Raw genomic sequence first — 17,304 nt, 5'->3', positions numbered from 1 at the left:
CCCCAAGCACTACCAGGAGTGACTAGAAATAACAGTCACAAGCTGGCAGAGGGTAGATTCAGACTAGATATCAGGATGCGCTACTTCACAGTCAGGGCGGCTAGGATCTGGAACCAACTTCCAAGTGAAGTGGTGCTGGCTCCTACCCTGGGGGTCTTTAAGAGGAGGTTAGACGTACACCTTGCTGGGGTCGTTTGACCCCAGTACTTTTTCCTGCCATGGCAGGGGGTCAGACTTGATGATAAGTCCCTTCCAACCCTACCAACTATGAAACTAACTATAACGTCCAATGTAAGCTTCCCTTGCTGCAACCTGAGACCATTGCTTCTTGTTCTGTTATGTGCCACCACTGAAAACAGTCTAGCTCCATCCTCTTTGGAACCACCCTTCAGGTAGTTAAATGCTGTTATTATATCCCCCGTCAGTCTTTTCTTCTGCATACTAAATAAGCCCAGTTCCATCAGCGTCTTCTCAGAAGTCATGTACCCCAGCCCAAAACCTTGTTCTCTGATGGACCTACTTATTTATGTTGACTTAGTTAAGTTGTCTTATTTTAAGCCGACTTAGTGGCGATACATGGGGGTGCATGCACACCGCCGAGAGTGCCGGTGTACCCCCTGGCCAGCTGCGCTCGCCACTTAGGTGATGGGTGGGAGGGGCAGGTGGAGCACTGGTGCCCCCCCCAGCAAGCGCTGGCCAATCACTACAGCCACTCCTGGAAGCGGCTGCAGTAATTGGCCATCATGGGATCGGCTGAAGGGGAACTTCCCCCCCCACCCCCAGTTGGCTGGGATCAGCCACAGGGGACCCTCCCCCATCGGTGGGACTGGTTGCAGGGGGGGGGGCATGTGCCCCCCTGACTAAGGCAGCACCAGTCGCCCATGTCAACTTAGATGTGTGTGTGCAGCCAATAATATTAACCATTCTATAAATATAACTTTCATTCATTCATTCATATAACCATTGGGCCTGGAACTCACACTTTAACTGATATCTTCTAAGAATGAATTCATAATGGTATCAGGGGTTTAGGTTGTAGCCATGTTGGTCTAAAGACATAGGCAGACAAGGTTCCTTGGGTGAATTTGATATCTTTTATTAGACCAACCCAAATAGTTGGAGAAAAGTTATTAAGCAAGCTTTCGAGTTCAAATTCGAACTGGAATTCCATCCAGGAAGAGCACACACCAACTGCTGAAACTTCCTTAGCCTGACGAAGGGTTTTTGAACTCGAAAGCTTGCTTAATAACTTTTCTCCAACTATTTGGGTTGGTCTAATAAAAGATATCAAATACCCAAGGAACCTTGTCTTCATAATGGTACGACATTTTTAAAAATAATCATGCATGGTCTGTGAAATATTTAAAGGCATTCTTTCAGAGTTTGATCTTATTCTATAAGATGGAATGGATTGATATGAGAAGATCTGCGGCAATCTGCAGTTTGGTTGTCCAGTCTTGCCTAATTATCTGAACATTTTGGCTCTTGCTCTGAAAGCTACATCAATATATTGTTGAGAACCTTTATGGGAATATTCTCGTGATATGTGCAAATCTGTGCCATACAGTTCAGACTCCTGGGATATGAATACAGTATAAACGCCTATGAAGGTATATGCACATTTTGGGTTGCTTTCAAATTACAAAATCAAAAAAGGATCTATTAAAAAGATTCAATTTCCATTAACTAAAGTGTTTGCAATAAATAAAATTGTGTCAGTTGGCAGCATTCTTTTTGAACCAAAATAAATAAATACATTTTGTGACATACACTCAAGGAAATGTGATTCCTTTAACGTTCATGCAAATAAGAAGCAATCTTATGAATGCTAGATATTTTGCCATCTGCTATTAACAAAGGAACACAACACTCAGCTTGCAGCTCTTACTAAGTTACTGTTTATAAATGGTGTATTAGGCATAGCAACACTCTTTTGTTGTTGCCATAATCATTCTAAATTGTTGCAAGTAGTGAATGCCAGTCAATACCCAATTTAGGATGGGTGTCAAGGATCTGGAAGTCCTGTGTTTTGATTCATTTTTCCATCAAATAAGAGGGAGAAGAAGAGAACCTCCATTTCAGAAATGAATCATATTGGTGATGTAAAAAAAATGTCTGAGTGGCAGAGAGAACATTTGTTTGCTTTTCAGAAACTGGCTAGGGACCAGAATTATAACTAATTCAGAAGGAGATGCCTATATGAACAACTGGTAGCAGAGTAGATGCCAACTAGAAAGCTTCTCAAAGAGGTTTGGGGTTTAAAACTGGGAAAAAGTAGCTTGCAAAGGAAATGTAATGAGATCCCTACCATTCGGAGTTAACACATTTAGCAACTTTTATCTGATTAGCAAAGAACTAACTTTAGTAGACTGGTATTATAAAAACGCTTACCTTATTAGGGTATTACAGAGAGTGTAACACAATTGGCAAAGCAGTTGTACATTTTAGATTGTAAGACTTAGATCAGCTTACATCTATCATGGTGTGACAGGGCACTGTGTGTGCCTGCCACTTTAAGGGCCTGGAGCTGGCAGCCACCAGGTGCCTGATGAGGGCAGCCATTTTGAGTCAGGGGCTGTCTATATCAACAGGGCAGTTCGGCTGCTGGAGGCCAGGCAATAACATAGCCTGGCCAGAGGACTGCTGAGATCATCTGGAGGTAAGGGAGGAGCTGTAGGGGATGGTAAGGAAGTTCCTGGTCCTGGCCTAAAACTGCATCCTGCTGGGAGTGGGTGGCCTGGTGGGGCTCTCAGTGGCGCAGGAGCCCCAGGAAATGCCAGGCCAGTTACCACCCTGGTGAAAGGTGGGTTGGGGCACCTTAACCCCTAGCCCCCACCACTGGGTGGGTAACCCCTGTGTTTGTAGGGCCCAGAGGGCAGACCCCAGGAGAGAGAGAAGGGCTAGAGACTCAACCTGATTGAGAGAGTACCCTCAACTGGCCCATGCTGGGGCCAGGACCAGGATGGTCAAAAGGGCCAGAAGCCCACCGTGAGGGATGCCCAAGAGCTGGGGGCCTGGGGTCCCAACTGGCCTGGAGGTGGGCCAGGGCTGGTAGCCAAAGGTCCTGGGGGGACCACACCCAAGAGGGGAAAATATTTTCAGGGAGCTAGGTAGCCTGAATGAAGGTGGGTAGGCCACCTGAATGGAGGGATCGTGGAGGGGTCCTGTTAGGAGGATTCTGGGGCCCAGTGTGGGGGCCGGTGATAACGAGAACACCTAGATGCCATCTGCGAGGCTTGGGCTGCGGTGTAGTGGAGGAAAGGAGCTGCAGAGAGCACCCCCTGGCATCAGGGCAGCAAAATGGGCAGCCTCCCGCTTAATTGACATCTATTAATTAATCAATCAACATCAAGGTGTGGTGGATGAGAGGGTGGGTGGTTGGCCCAAGAACAGGTGGGCGGACCATGGAGATTGGCCCTGAGCAGGCCTGTGTTACACATGTGTGCAATATTTATTTTATAATTTCACCCATAATCTTCTGTATGAGGCAAACCCCACTGAAATAGTCATGTTGTGATCAACTCTTCTCTGTTGGTGCCCGTAATTCTATTCCATGGATTGTTTTTAAGTATATATATATCACTTATGAAAAATGAAAAATTGATAAAGTACCTTATGCAAAAAAGAAGGTATATCTTAGGTAGCCGCTCTTCACACTTTCCTGACACTACTATAAGTTGATTCCATTTTACAGAGGTTATTTCTTTAAATCAGAGCACTGTTAAATCTCAATGTTCTGATGTTCATATCTGTCCTTTATCCAAATGTATCAAAGATGTCAGCTGGGAAACTGTTGAACACCTGTCCATTAGGAATGAGGCTGTAACATTTATCTCATATTACATAGGTCCACAAACAGGCATGGGATTTTAGCATCCTTTGGTCTTTGCTAAGAAATTATTTTAAAATAAAGTGTCTAGATATCCTGGATGTTCTCAGTGCGCTCAAATCTTAAATTAAAATTAAATAGCCTTAGGCATTTTAATAGTCTTGCTTGAGGCATATTAAGTAAAGTCACTTGGACAGCTGATTTAGAGTGTATTTTGCCTAACTGGACAGCTAGTTGGAAAGACATTTATTTTATTACTGTCCAGTACACTTACATGATGCTAACATATTTTCTGTTTTACAAAACTACAGCACAAGAAAGAAAAGCATTAGCTGGTTAAGCAAAATATGACAACATCCATTTTCTCAAATTATTTTTAAACAGTTTGCAAATCTGTTTGGGCATTTAGGTTTATTTTGTGATGCAAATAAAACTCAAGACACTGAAATATGCAAATCTATATATATATAGTTTTGAGGCAACCTGAATATAAGGTTCCTCAAGTCTTAGGCATCATTCTTTAAAATAACTTCTTAGAAAAAAAAGAATGTTTGATTTTGGTCTTGCCATGGTGAAGCCTGATGCTATTTATTTCCAAAAATAACACAATTGTACAATGCAGTGTTACCTTTCACTCTTCAGATGTCCCTTCTCGAATCTCACCAATATTAATTTACTTGGACTTTGAAGTTGTGATGGTGTCAAATCAGTCAGAAGGAGAAATTGATTCACTAGTAGTTTCATGACTTGGCTGATTAACAGAGATCAGAAGGAGCATAACTGTGAAACTACTGCAGCATGAAGTTTTAACTGCTCTTCAGAGAGCTAGTTAATGAAAAAATCACTACAGAAACATTCATGTAAAAAAGGAGCATTTTCATATAACACATGGAGGATATGTCACAAATGGAAATATGTTCATAATTTCTATTTACCCATAGGTGTAATTACCATATGTTTTAAGAGTACTTTCAGTTTTCTGTCAAAGTTACTTAGATATTTCCTCTGTCACATTTCAGGCAGAGAAGTTCAGTACAGATTAGATCCTGCTCTATGATTTTTTTTTTTTTTCCCCCTCCTTTCTTAAGAATTTAATTATCTGTTCTAATTGTGAAGAAAGCACTGGCATTCCCAGAGACCAGAGATTTCAGTGCCTGATTGGACTGGCATTAATCTGATTCATGTTCTTGTTATCTTTGCCATCTGTCTGTGAACCAGTTCTTCACTTAGATTAACATTAGTTAATATATTGCCCTTTAATTAAAAAAAAAAAATCTTACTCTTTCTTTTGATGCAGTGTCTATGAACCAGACAGAAATGTGCTGCGGAAGAAAGAATGGGAAAGGAGAAATCAGGAAACACAGCAGGAAGATGGCACATTTAACACAAGTTACTCCCTCTTCAGTGAACCATACAAGGTAGATGTTTCCCAGTTGTCTTGTTTGTTTGTTTGTTTGTTTGTTTGTGTTTGTTTGTTTGTTTGTTTGTTATTGGGCATTAAAAAACAGGTTGTAGAAGAACCTGGCTGGGCTTCCGTAGACTCCCACAAGAGTTGGCCTCACAAAATCTGCACTTAATGTTTATGATTCATTGAGAAGTAGATACTTTTATGTTGGTTTCTTATAACATTCAGTAGTATACTAAAATTAAATAAACTAGTAATATCTTTGTTATACTTTGAAGTTGCATTAAGTCTAAAGAAGTGAAGGTGATGGTGCATACTGAAATGCTTAGGAAAAATAACTGTTAGAATGAAGTCATGCAACTCATTAAATGTCATGCTCTTGACTTAGTTGTTTATTGTTTAGAACGAGGATAGATGTGGCTTATTTTTATTGGCTTTGAGTGATACCACAAAATGTTCCTAAAGATGTACTCCACCAGGATTTTATTTCTGTGGCCTTGGCTCCCTAGCAGAAGCAAAGAGAGCCTTTCCTTCCTCAAACTCATGTACTATTCTGGTTAGGCAATGGTAGCAGCATGGAGGACTAGCCTCTCCTCTATGATGGTCAAGTATTCCCATTGTTACTACAGGCAGTTTTTTTTTCTGAGCAAGGTCAGTGAAGGAGCTGCACCTCTCCAGTGACTCCTCCAGTTTTATCTTGAAAGATCATAGGATATCTACTAGGTCACTCCTTTCAAGGCAGGCCTGAGTTATTTCAATTGCTTTCTTGTTGGGAGCTTTACCTCATTTCTTGTGCATTTATTCTGGATGGCTAGGGTTCTCTGTTGCCTAATTGTTGGTATTTCATTGGTTGCCTTGCCGCTTCAGTAAGTCAGGCTGAATGGCAACTTTTAATTCTTCACTGTTTGTACTCTTTCCAAAATGTCTGTTTCCTCAGAGTCAAAGGGGAAGAAAGAGTGGCGGTCTCAAACCATGGCAGAACAGTGCTGGTAGCAATGCAACAATGTATCCACAACTTTGTCTGCTTTGAAGTTGCCTACCAGCTGTGCAGATTTTAGATTTGCTGCAGATATTATCTTAGCCACTTAAAAAATAGGGGAGACATCTTCAAGTCTTCCTCAAGGCACTGCAGAGCGACTCCCATAGGTCCTTTGTCAAGCCAGCCTAGAACATTTTGAGGGGCAAAGCCGTGAGGGAAAACTGGGTTACCTAGGACCATTGTGTGTTTGGATATGGTCTGGATGGGCCTAACGCAAAGATGCGTTCCCCTGGTAGGCCAAATAGTTTGGTCACCAAACCAAACCAAACTAAACTCGGGTCCAATTCATCCGTAGCAGCGGTACATCCAAGGAAGAGGTGGAGGCAGAAGTGTTGTGAGATACTCATGTGTCCCATGCTTGATAATGATGAAGCTTTGTTATGAGACCTCAAGTAGCCCCAGGGTTTAGAAATAGTGATGCTGAATATCTACGTTTTCAGTCCAAATCATTCTTAGCCCTGTGTAGACGCGTCCACACATGCAAGCATGTGTGCTTGCAGCAGCTCAAATAGAAGCAGTGCAAATTTGAGCCGGAGCTTTTTGCCCGGACATGCGCTTTGGTGTGGGGCAAATTGTACCACTTGGGGCAAAATAACCCTGCCTAGCTTCTCCTAGATCTGCAGCCACGGAGAGGTAGAGCCTGGAGCCAGCACCTGTCCTGGCCCCAGCAATATAAAAAAACTGCCTTGTCCTGGCCCCAGCGGTACAAAAACCTGCCCTCTCAAGTAGCTCAGGGCTGCTTGCTCTCAGGAGCTTCTGGGGCCCAGCCAATTCGTACATGGGAACGCTACCCCTTATGCTAGCTGGACTGCTGAAGCAGCCCTGAGAGTTCCCTACACCCTTTACCCAGTGCAGCAGTCTGGCAGTGGGGGCTGCTGCCTAGCTATGCAACAGCATGTGGTCCCAAAGCTGCGTACCTGCCAGACCCGGATGGGGACTCCACAGCCAGTAGAGGCATCTGCCCCTCTGGGACAGCTGCTAGTGGGCTGTGGCTGCTGAGTTGGCCTTTGTGTGGCAGTACTGCTATGTGTGCCTTCTGCCTGGCCACCTGGGCAGCTGTCGCCCGGAAGATGTTCGCAGTATGGGGGGCCTGCTTTGAACTGTCAAAGCATGATTTCCTAGCCCCAATTGGCCAGGAGGTCAGCCACCTCCAGCTGGGTCCAAGGTGCCAGCTCTGAGCAGGCTCCTCTGCCTGGGTCCTGCCACTTGCCTCCCTGGCAGGAATTCTGGTGTTCCCTGTTTGAAAACTGAAAAATCCCTGATTTTAAAAAATAAAAAAAAAATCCCAAAGTCACTCTCAAAAATACCCCGAAATTCACGTTCCTCCACAATTAAAACAAAAGACCACTTTATATATATATATATATATATATATATATATATATATATATATATATATATATATATATTAAAAAAAATAAATAAATAAAATGAGAGAGACAGAAATAGAGAAACTGAGACAGCAATCAGTTGGGCAATGTTTTATTGATATATCTACAGTGTTAAAGCAATTTGGAAGCCTACCTGTATCATCATAATAAAATGAATTCTAAATGCCTATATGTCATGCTGCCCCCCACCCCCCCTCCTTCCACAGGGGCTGCTGCACACCCCTACAGGAGCCACATGGCCCCTGCAGGGGCTACCACCCCCTGCAGGGCCCACATGCCCTACCCCTGCTTGCTCCCCCAGATTGCTGCCTTACCTGGCCCCATCCCCCGCCAGCTCCTGCAGCCCCCCCCAATGGCTGCCCCACCCAGCCCCAACCCTGGCTTGCTGCCCCACCCCCTGCTCGCTTCCCCAGGCCTCCCAATGGCTGCCCCGCCTGGCTCCATCCCCTGCTTGCACCCTGAGTCCCTCTGATGGCTGCCTCCCTGCCCCAGCCTCCTGGCACTTAAAAAAAAATTTTAAAAAATTAAAAAGCCTCACACTCATCGGCAGTAGCAGGGGCTGTGGGGACTCTGGGGCCTCCTGGCAGAGCTGTCCCATGCAACAGGGGGCAGCAGAGGGCTCCCCAATCGTGCCCTTGATACCCTCCCCACCTGGCCCCAGCAGTCTCAAAAAGAAATAAAAAATGCCCCACACTCACTGGCAGTAGCAGTTGCCAGCTGGGTCACTGGGGCCTCATGGCAGAGCCCCCCGTGCAGCACGCAGCAGTGGGGTCTGGCCCCTGGCACCCGCACTGCCACTGCCCCATCACAGTGGTGCAGCCGGGGTTGGCAGGATGCCGCACAGCTCTGCTCACTGTCAGGCAGCTGAGGCTGCTGTGGCTGTCACCTAGGCCCTGTGCTGCCTGGGGGGCTCTGCCATGTGGCCCCAGTGAGCCTGACAGCAGCTACTACTGCTGGTGGGTATGGGTGGGGCAGTGATCGGAGGGGGTAGGTGGGGGATGGGGCCAGGCAGGGCAGCAATCGGGGGGGCTAGGGGAGCAGGCAGGGGATGGGGCCAGGCAGGGCGGTGATCTGGGGGCTGGGGGAGTAGGTGGGGTCAGTGGGGGTCCCTCCATGGTCCTCTTGCCCCTCCTCCAGCCTCCACTCCCCCTACCTACCAGCAGGAGCTCAGGTCCAGGTTCCTGCAGCTAGCACGCTGCCTGCCCTGCATGGACAGGCAGTGTGCTTCAGCACCATGCTGAGGGCCAGCCAGAGAGATGCTCTGGCTGGCTACCAGAATGTCTCTGTGGAGGACCAAGCCTTCAGTTGCCTCGGGGCATGGTCCAGGATTAGGCCCTGCCCTGCTTTTTTTCCCCTAGGTTTTTTTTGTCTCCTGGATATCCAGGGGTCTAATTTTGTCCCCACACTAGAAATTTGCAGTGTGGGGAACATTTTTGTTCCCGCACATGCTCTTGCAGTGTCTCGGGGCTTTGAGATGCTGCAAGATGCACATGAAGACTCATGTTGATGCACCCTATGAGGTTAACACAAAGTCTTCTATGTCAACTTCCAGGCAGCATGTGCTTTTCTGTGTCAGATGTGTTGCAGCTCTCAGAACAGTTTAAATGATTTTGTAATGGTGTTAGTATTCATGCGTCAGGAACCAGCTTTCTCAGAAGCTAAGCTTTGTCTGAGACACCAGATCCTTCTGCCATATAGTTGTCATACCATGGACCTGCATGCAGTCCTTGTTTATGCCTTCTGAGATGCTTATTCTTCAGGCTACTTCCCACCAACCATCTCTAGACAAATCTAGCCACTTGTGGGAGGGAGCCGATGAGTAGAGACTTATGAATGTATCTGGGGTTCAGAAAGCTAGAGAATTCCAATGCCACATATATTATCACTGTGGGAAAACATTAGGCTAACAACTCTGAAGATGTTTACCATTAATGTTTAAGTGCAGCTGCTGAGTAATTACCGGCTAAAGGCCTTCTACTCTGTTTTAGACCAGCTCGTTTTGTCAGGAAGGCAGTTGAGGGGGAAAAAAATTCTCCCTAAAGACACCTCTAGCTGTCTCTCTTGCTCTCAGGCCAGGGTTGCCATCTGTCCATAAATTTATAGACACTTCATTAATAAACAGGCTAAAAGCACTTGTCTCTAAAAGCCATAAAAAATTGAGACATCTGTAAAAACACACAACAACCAGAGCTCCAGTCAGCTCTACGTAGCTTATCACAGTGTTGAAGTACAGACAGAGCACAGCAGCACCACATGGTGTCCAAGTGGGCTTTTAGGGCTTTGTGGCTCACAGGAGTTTCCATATCTCCTTCCCCACTGAAGTCATGTGGTTGTGCTGGTGCTGTGTGAAGATGGGGTATCAGGGTGTGGGGGTGAGTAGGGGCTGTTTGGAGTGGGGGCAGGAGAATATAAAACCATTGCTGCAGTTGCCAACCCCACCCCACCCAGTTTACTGATAATCTGCAATTGTTTTTAATGACAAATACATTTTTACTATGGTTTGAACCCAACCCCTAGCCTGGAAGAAGGGTTAAATTTATATTATGCAAAACATGTCAATGTAAAAGCTGGTTATCAGTAAAATGGTTTGCATATTGTCGGTAAAAAAAGTAATTGTCTTAGGTTGGCAAGCATGCCTTAGGCCTGAGGTCATGAAAACCATAGAGGGAAGACCAGTCATCTTAGGTCTGAAAAGGACCATTTGACCATAGGGACTCTGAATGTCATGTTTACAATGCCTGTTGTTTACCAGGCTTTTAGTCGCATATCATGCTGAACTCTCAGAAGGAAGTTTCTACTCTAGTCTCTTCTGTTGTACAAGCAAAAGGCACTTGTGAAGGTAGTGCACAAGAATGTAGACCTGTTGCTCCAGTTTTCTACAGGTGTGGGAGTAGAAGTCTAACTGGACAAGTTAAAATTACAACCCTCTATGTTTCCTCAAGCTCCTGTCTCAATCCGCAGAACCCTCTGCAAGACAATGAATATACCTAATTTTAACACTGAATACAAGCTTCAAGTATGCTCAGTACTCCTATGCCAAGCACTCTTGGCTTTAATAACCCCAGAAGAAGCCAGTGACCCTCAGACTTGCCTTTCAGCAAGTTGTAGCTGGCCTTGTCAAAGGCAGACTGGAAGTCTGACATTGTTTGGTCTTTTGTCCTCTGGATATCTATATTCTGATCAGACTTTTAGAAAGACCCTTCACAGTGAAACTGTTCCGTACCTCATCACAATTCAAGAATCATCTCAGACTGTTTTATGAGGAATAGATTTTGCAGGCCCCCAAAAAACAGTGGGAGGGGGGAGCTTTTGTCCATGGGTAAAAGGGAAAAGGAGTTTACTTCCTGGACAGAATAGTCTGTCTTTTCAACACAATGAAGGAAAAATTTAGCATGGTCATTCTAGAAGCCATCAAGCTTCTTTTAGGAGTGGATGGTTGGCTGTACAATAGATCCTGCAGATGTTTGAACATCTGCATACTTCCCAGTGAGCAGAAGCCTATCATATGATAGATACAGATTTTTCTCTTCCATAAAATGCTTTACCTACTTGCCCAGAATTGAAACTGTGTGTTTACTTGCTTGAAGATCAGTTAGATATGGACAGCAACATTTAAGATCTGTCTGTATCACCAGAGTTTCTTGTAAACTGTAAATTATTCCAAATTGCAGTTGCTAATAGAATACTTGGGAGCACTCTGTGACGTAGCTGAACTCAAAATCTTCCCATCTTGACAATCACTAGTCTGACAAAGGATAAACAAAAGCTAGCAACCAATGGCTTGGACCACACTATGACTGTAAGATCTAAAGACTGCATTTCCTGAGGCATATCTTCATACAAGGTGCTTTTAGTGGACTCTCAGGTCTCAATAAATACATGAGATGTAGAGGCTTTAACAATGAGTTCATGGAAGAGCCAACATCCTGATTACTTTGTCTCACTGGCAGTCCAAAGGCAATCTACAGCTAGACATGGACATCTAATTGCTTATGATCCAAACTGCAGTATGTGTTTTTAAAAAAAAAAAAAAAAAAAATCGATAGGGAGTCTATAGAGGGATATTCAATAAGTTGAGAAAGTTTGGTCTTCCTAGGAAGAACTGTGGCATGTAAATGTTCAGACAGAAAGATGAAGATAGTCACATAAGATGTAAGGACTGGAATTGCAAAAGTTGGCCCATGTTCAGGAAGATAATTGGACATTAAAATAATAACATTATTACTTTAAGCACTAAGGTACTAAGCTGCTTCTCTTGTATTTGGAAAAGACCTGTGTATGTGGCTTTATCCTACTTAGATATCCATCATCACCATGGGCGACTGGTGCCTCCCAAGTCTGGGGGGTCACCAGATTGCTGACTGGGGCTGGGAGGGGGGGGGTCCCCCAGCGACCGATTGCCAAGCCCGGAACCACCAGCAGCAAAACTGGAAGTGCACTTCCTCCAGCACTTCCAGTTTCGTGGCTGGTGCTTCCAGGGGGTGCATGATCAATCTCAGGGGGTGCAAATGCATCCGTATGAACCCGCTACATGTCACCACTGATCATCACTATGTTTCTAGTAGAGAAGTAGGCAATAATCACAGGCAGACTAAATCAATCTATGATGGATCAGTCACAAAGGTTTTACTGCATCGAGGAGCAGTGGATAGACTTTCACCTGTGAGGGACACCAGAGGTGAATTCCTTCACTAGCTCAAGACCAAATACTATATCAGTGAAGTAATCCCTGGAGAAACAGAAAAGTTCTGGTAGGGAAGGAGCTTTCTCTATACCTTTCTCTTAGTACATCTGCTAGCCAAGACCTTGTAAATGTTTACTTGAGTGAGAATTTTGGTGATCCTGTGAGCCTCATCAGGCATGTCTGCTGCAACAGCAAAAGGCGCATGTGGGGCATTCCCCAGGGATAACTAGCAGCAGCATGTGGGTCCTACAAGTTTTTTGAAATATGTGCCACTGGTAGTTGTCCCTAGGGAACACATGTTCCCGCTCATGGGGACACACCCATCCTGGCCAAATAAACCTAATTCCATAGAGGTGCACTGATATATCAGTAGCATACTGGATTGGTATCAATAACAGGAAAATTACCATTATTGACAATTGGCTTTTTTTGGTTGATAATGTGACTGATAAATGCCAAGTGCGCAGCTGCAGCATGCACATGGTCAGGAATGCAGCCTGGCCTACCCCTGCCCACCCTGAGTGCAGCCCTGGTCCAGCCCCCCCCAGACAGAGACTGTCACTGGCCCTGGCTCCAAGCCTGCAGCAGGTGGCCCACCCTCACCCTGTGCACAAATTTTTGGGGACACATGCCCCCCCATGCCTCCCCCAAGGCTGCATGCAGTGGTGGGGAGCCACCTCCCTCCCCATCCCCCAATGCCCCCTGGACAAGCCTGCTGCAGTTCCACCCAATGCCCCATCCCAGGGTTGCATTCATCACCTTGGCTGGGCAGGACCTGCCCCTACCCCATTCCCTCCTTCACCCTGGGGGCTTTGATCCCTACCCCCCCATGCCCTTTTCCCCCACACAGACTTACCAGCAGGATGCTGCTCTCCATACTGCCAGGCTGCATTCCTGTAAATCAGCTATTGGATTGGTATCGGCCAATGTGGCTGGTTAATAATAGGCTGTCAGTATCAGGTACAAAAATCTTTATCAGTGGACCCCTATAATTCCACGATGCTGGGAAAATGGCCTCAGAGCATGACTTGGAGCTGGAGCACTCCTTTCATACCAGCCAAAAACTTCCTCCTGGACAACTTGCTTCTGCCTGGAAAGGTGAGAGATCTATAGTTTATGGCAAGGGTGGGAAATTATTTGGGCCTATTGGCCACATAGGCAGTTCTGGGGAACTGTTGCGGGCCGATCAGCCACCCTCCCAACCACAGTGCCCAGCAGCAGGTGACTGGACAGCCCCAGCCCCAGTTTGCCCCACACCTGGTCCAGACTTACTTCAGGCTGCTCTGCAGCAACTCTCCACTGCCACCACTGCCCCGCTGATGGTGGGAGAGAGGAGCCACAGATCAGTCCAGGTGTGGGCTACAGGCAGCTGCAGCAAGAAGGGTCCAGCAGCAACAAGGGCGAAGTGGCCACTTTTCCCCCTGTGCCCAGCAGCTTCTGCCCGGCTGCCACCTCAGCTGCTGGTGCTCATCATGGGCAGGCAGTCCAGAGTGGGTGCGGGGCTGGCTGGGGTCAGGGCTGTGTGCACAAGTACTGGTTGGTCCAGAACTAGTCTATTCCAGTTGGGGAGGGTCTGGAGCAGGCACAGGGTGACCCAGGCCCAGGCCGGGGCTGTGTGCACGGGTCCCTGCCAGTACCATGGGGCTGGGGTCAGCGGCAGCAGCAGCCAGGAGGAGCTGTCCCCTCCTGGGTTGCCTAGAAATGCAGTCCAGCCACGGAGCCACCCCAGCTCCTCTGCGTGCCTGCAGAATGCACCACTGACCAGATGGCACCAGGGCAGGCAAGACCGAGGGACCAACTGCAGACTGGACAAAGTCTCTGGCTCACAGGCCGTATTGTGCCTACCCCTGGTTTATGGTTTGTCTGAACTAGTAACTTGAGTCCTATGAATTTCTTGAAACCCGTATAACTGGTGAACGTAGGGGGCTCATATGTGGACCCCTTTATTACCTCTGGGTTGAATTTAAACCCTAACTCTGTCAAAGAACATCCAGCCTGTTGTTTCTGCCATCCCTTATCTTCAGAGTTATGTGGGGATTTCTGCTTTTTTAAAATGTCATTGACAAACCCCTCTTTATCAAAGGGGATTATTAATATGATTCTGGTAAAGCTAATGAAAACTCCTTTTAAGCTACTCAATAACTATGAATTCATGTTTCACATTTCTTTACATAGAAGATCATTGTCCTTGGAACAATAATTTTTGCTTGTAGAGAGAGAGAGAGTTTCAGGCTCTAGTGACTGATCCATCTTTTCCAAGTTTCACAAGGTCATGTTTCAAACTCAGTTAAGACTGCTCTTGGAAGTGGTAGCAAATTTTTATTGTGATGAGCCTCACCGCTCTTTCCATCCCACCTTGTCCTTCCTTGGTGATGCCCCAGTGCCTACTTCAGAAAGTTTTTTAACTGGAGCACTACCAAATATTAGAAAATCTTCCTTTCTTCCGCTTTGGACGCTTCAGACCAGGCTTGCTTGGAGCTGTGGGGGGCGATCCTGAGCGTAAGACTCCCTGGCTTCCTATCTCTTTTCTTTTCTGACTTCCACCTGTCTAAAGGTCTGTTCCTTTTGTTTATCTCCCTTTCTGATTTTTTTTTTTCTTGCACTTTCACAGTGTTTTTTCTTTTCTCCGCTCTGTCCCCTCCTCCTCTACTTCCAGTTTCTTTGTCTGTGAGTTGCTATTTAACAGCTTTTTTTACTGTTTCTTTTTTTTGCTTGCTTGCTTGTTCAGGGAGTTATCTTTTTCTTCATCTTGCCTTTTGAGGGGTCCCCTTAATCCCTGCCCTTTTTTTTTCTTTTTTTTCTGTTTTGTGTTATTCGTAACCCACATAAGCCTCCCCCATTTTTTTCCACTCCACCCCTTTCCCCTGCCCCCTCTGAGCACACATTCCCTTCTCCCTTTCAGTTTTTTATGGCTGCATTCCCAAACACTTATCTCTGTAGTTAATATATACAACTTTTTTTTTTTTGTTCCCTTAGCTTTAGCTTTTGAAATTAATCCTCTCCTAGCAGGAATGGCCACTCCTACATCCAGTGGCTGGCATGAGGATGCCTTTCAAGACCTCCCCCTTAACCATGGCTTGAGGGTTCACACCCCTCCCTATGTCAGGGTCAAGGTCTGCATAGGTGTCCTAGCTGGTCTCCTGGGACAGTGTAACATACGTTACCCAGGTCTTGTTAACACAGTCCCAGTGATTTACCTGAGCACTTCCACCCTGGTCAACAGGGTGTATGTGGAGGGCCTGAACATCATGGGCATAGACTATCTTTGTCACGCCTCTAGATAGCTAGGCAGTGAGGGTGGTGATTTCCAACATGCCCCTGCATGTGTCCGACCAGGAGCTGGCCAAGGGACTCGAGCACTATGGGGTTCCTACGAGTCCCTTTCGCTGACTGATGATCGGAAGCAAGGACCCGAAGCTAAAGCGTGTCCTGTCTTTTCAAAGGCCAGTTTTCATGCTCCTTAGGGAGGGCCCTTGGTCTCTGCCTCACTCCTTGAACCTCACACTCGACAGGTAGAGGTTTGTGATTTATTTTTCCTTGGGGTGAGACCATGTGCTTCCAGTATGGTAGCTCTTCCCGCCTAACAGCTCAGTGCCCATGGGGGAAAGCAGCTGGGACATCTGGCGACTGCAGCAGTGCCAACAGATGGCGAACCCACTTCTGGGATGCAGGTCCCACCCATTGAGGCTGGGAGCTCTTCCAGGCCTCCTTTCACCCCTGTTCCATCTGAGGGTGCTGGGGTCTCCAGCATGAGAGCACCATCCAGCAGAGGGGCTGGGACTACTCCCTATCCCTCTCCCCTGCCCATTCCACCTACAGTGACCACCCCCTGCCAGTGCAGTGGCCCCACCAGATGGAGGGGCTTATGCCTCCACTTGCCCCCTGCCTGCCCCGACCTCCCTGGCTGAGGCGGCTAGGGTGGCCAGTGACTCTGATGCCAAGCCCCTGTCAGATGATGGGGCTTGGACCTCCTCCCAGCTGCTCTCCACCATGACCTTGTCTGAGGTGGTTGGCCCTGGGGAGGCAGGCTGGGACCAGTCTGGCTCAACCCCTACAAAGGGTGGTCCTGCCACTAAGAAGAAGAAGAACAAAGAGGAAGGTGAAGGGGGCCTCTCGGGACACTCCATCCCTGCCGGGGCCCTCCTCAGCTGGCGCAGCTGTCAAGTCGGTTGCATGTGACTGCGGATGGGGATAGCTTGGAGGTGGGGGAGGCAACAGCGGGGGTCTCTAACCCCTCACTTGTCTCCCAGCTTCCAGAGTTGGGTGGCAGTATAAGTGATTCAGAATGCCTCTCTTCTGGAGGCCCGGCCCAGGGGGCGGCAGAGGAGTTTGCTGACCTCTTGGTCGCGTCCCATCCTACCAAACTGGATGAGGAAGCTAGTGAGATGGAGATCCAGCTTTCTGACTGTTGCAAGTGACCTCAAAAGCAGGATGACGTCTCTCCCCCCAAGAAGGTGGGGATCGCTCTCCTGGAGCCAGTCTTCGACCTGGATGATGAGAGGAGGCTGATGTGTCTAGACATTGAGGGTGTAGACACTGTGTTTGTGGGTGAGCTCCCACCTGGGGTGCAGCCTCACTGTGCTTCTGTCGGAAATGTCCAGCCCATGTAGGCAGATCCACCTCTGAGTCGGCCCCAACATGGGGGTCTCCTGGCCTTTTTGAAGCAGACCAAAGGACAGAAAATGTAGTGGGGTGCATCACCCAGTGGTGCACAGATCCTAAATTCTTTGTCAAGGGTGCCAGAGCTGTGACCAAACTTATGCAACAAGATCTAGGTACTCAGCAGATGGCTTACCGTCTGGAGAAGCTCGCACAGTGGGTGGGAGATGAGTGGGGCCTGTGGGGGGAGTCTCTGGAGTAGAGTAGGGCATGATGGGGCCTTCCCTGATCTGTCTCTGCTATTTTGCTCTATTCTTGGGTTCTCTCTCTTCCACCTACACCTTACCTCGCTCTTTC

The 17,304-nt window shown here is 47.0% G+C and overlaps 1 protein-coding gene across 2 annotated transcripts in view; it reads left to right on the top strand.

Annotated features, from left to right (window-relative positions):
* The window catches only part of LOC132247763 (AF4/FMR2 family member 3-like), a 125,279-nt gene that overhangs the window by 80,962 nt on the left and 27,013 nt on the right, over positions 1-17,304 (top strand). For both annotated transcript variants that reach the window (XM_059720991.1, XM_059720992.1), the window contains exon 2: positions 5,127-5,247. In XM_059720991.1, the coding sequence (XP_059576974.1) occupies positions 5,127-5,247 (121 nt within the window). The remainder of the gene's footprint in view (positions 1-5,126; positions 5,248-17,304) is intronic.

This window comes from Alligator mississippiensis, chromosome 1, assembly GCF_030867095.1.
Source record: "Alligator mississippiensis isolate rAllMis1 chromosome 1, rAllMis1, whole genome shotgun sequence".
Classification (NCBI taxonomy): Eukaryota; Metazoa; Chordata; order Crocodylia; family Alligatoridae; genus Alligator; species Alligator mississippiensis.
Note: the sequence above shows the minus strand (reverse complement) of the source record. Positions and strands in the feature narration are given on the sequence as shown.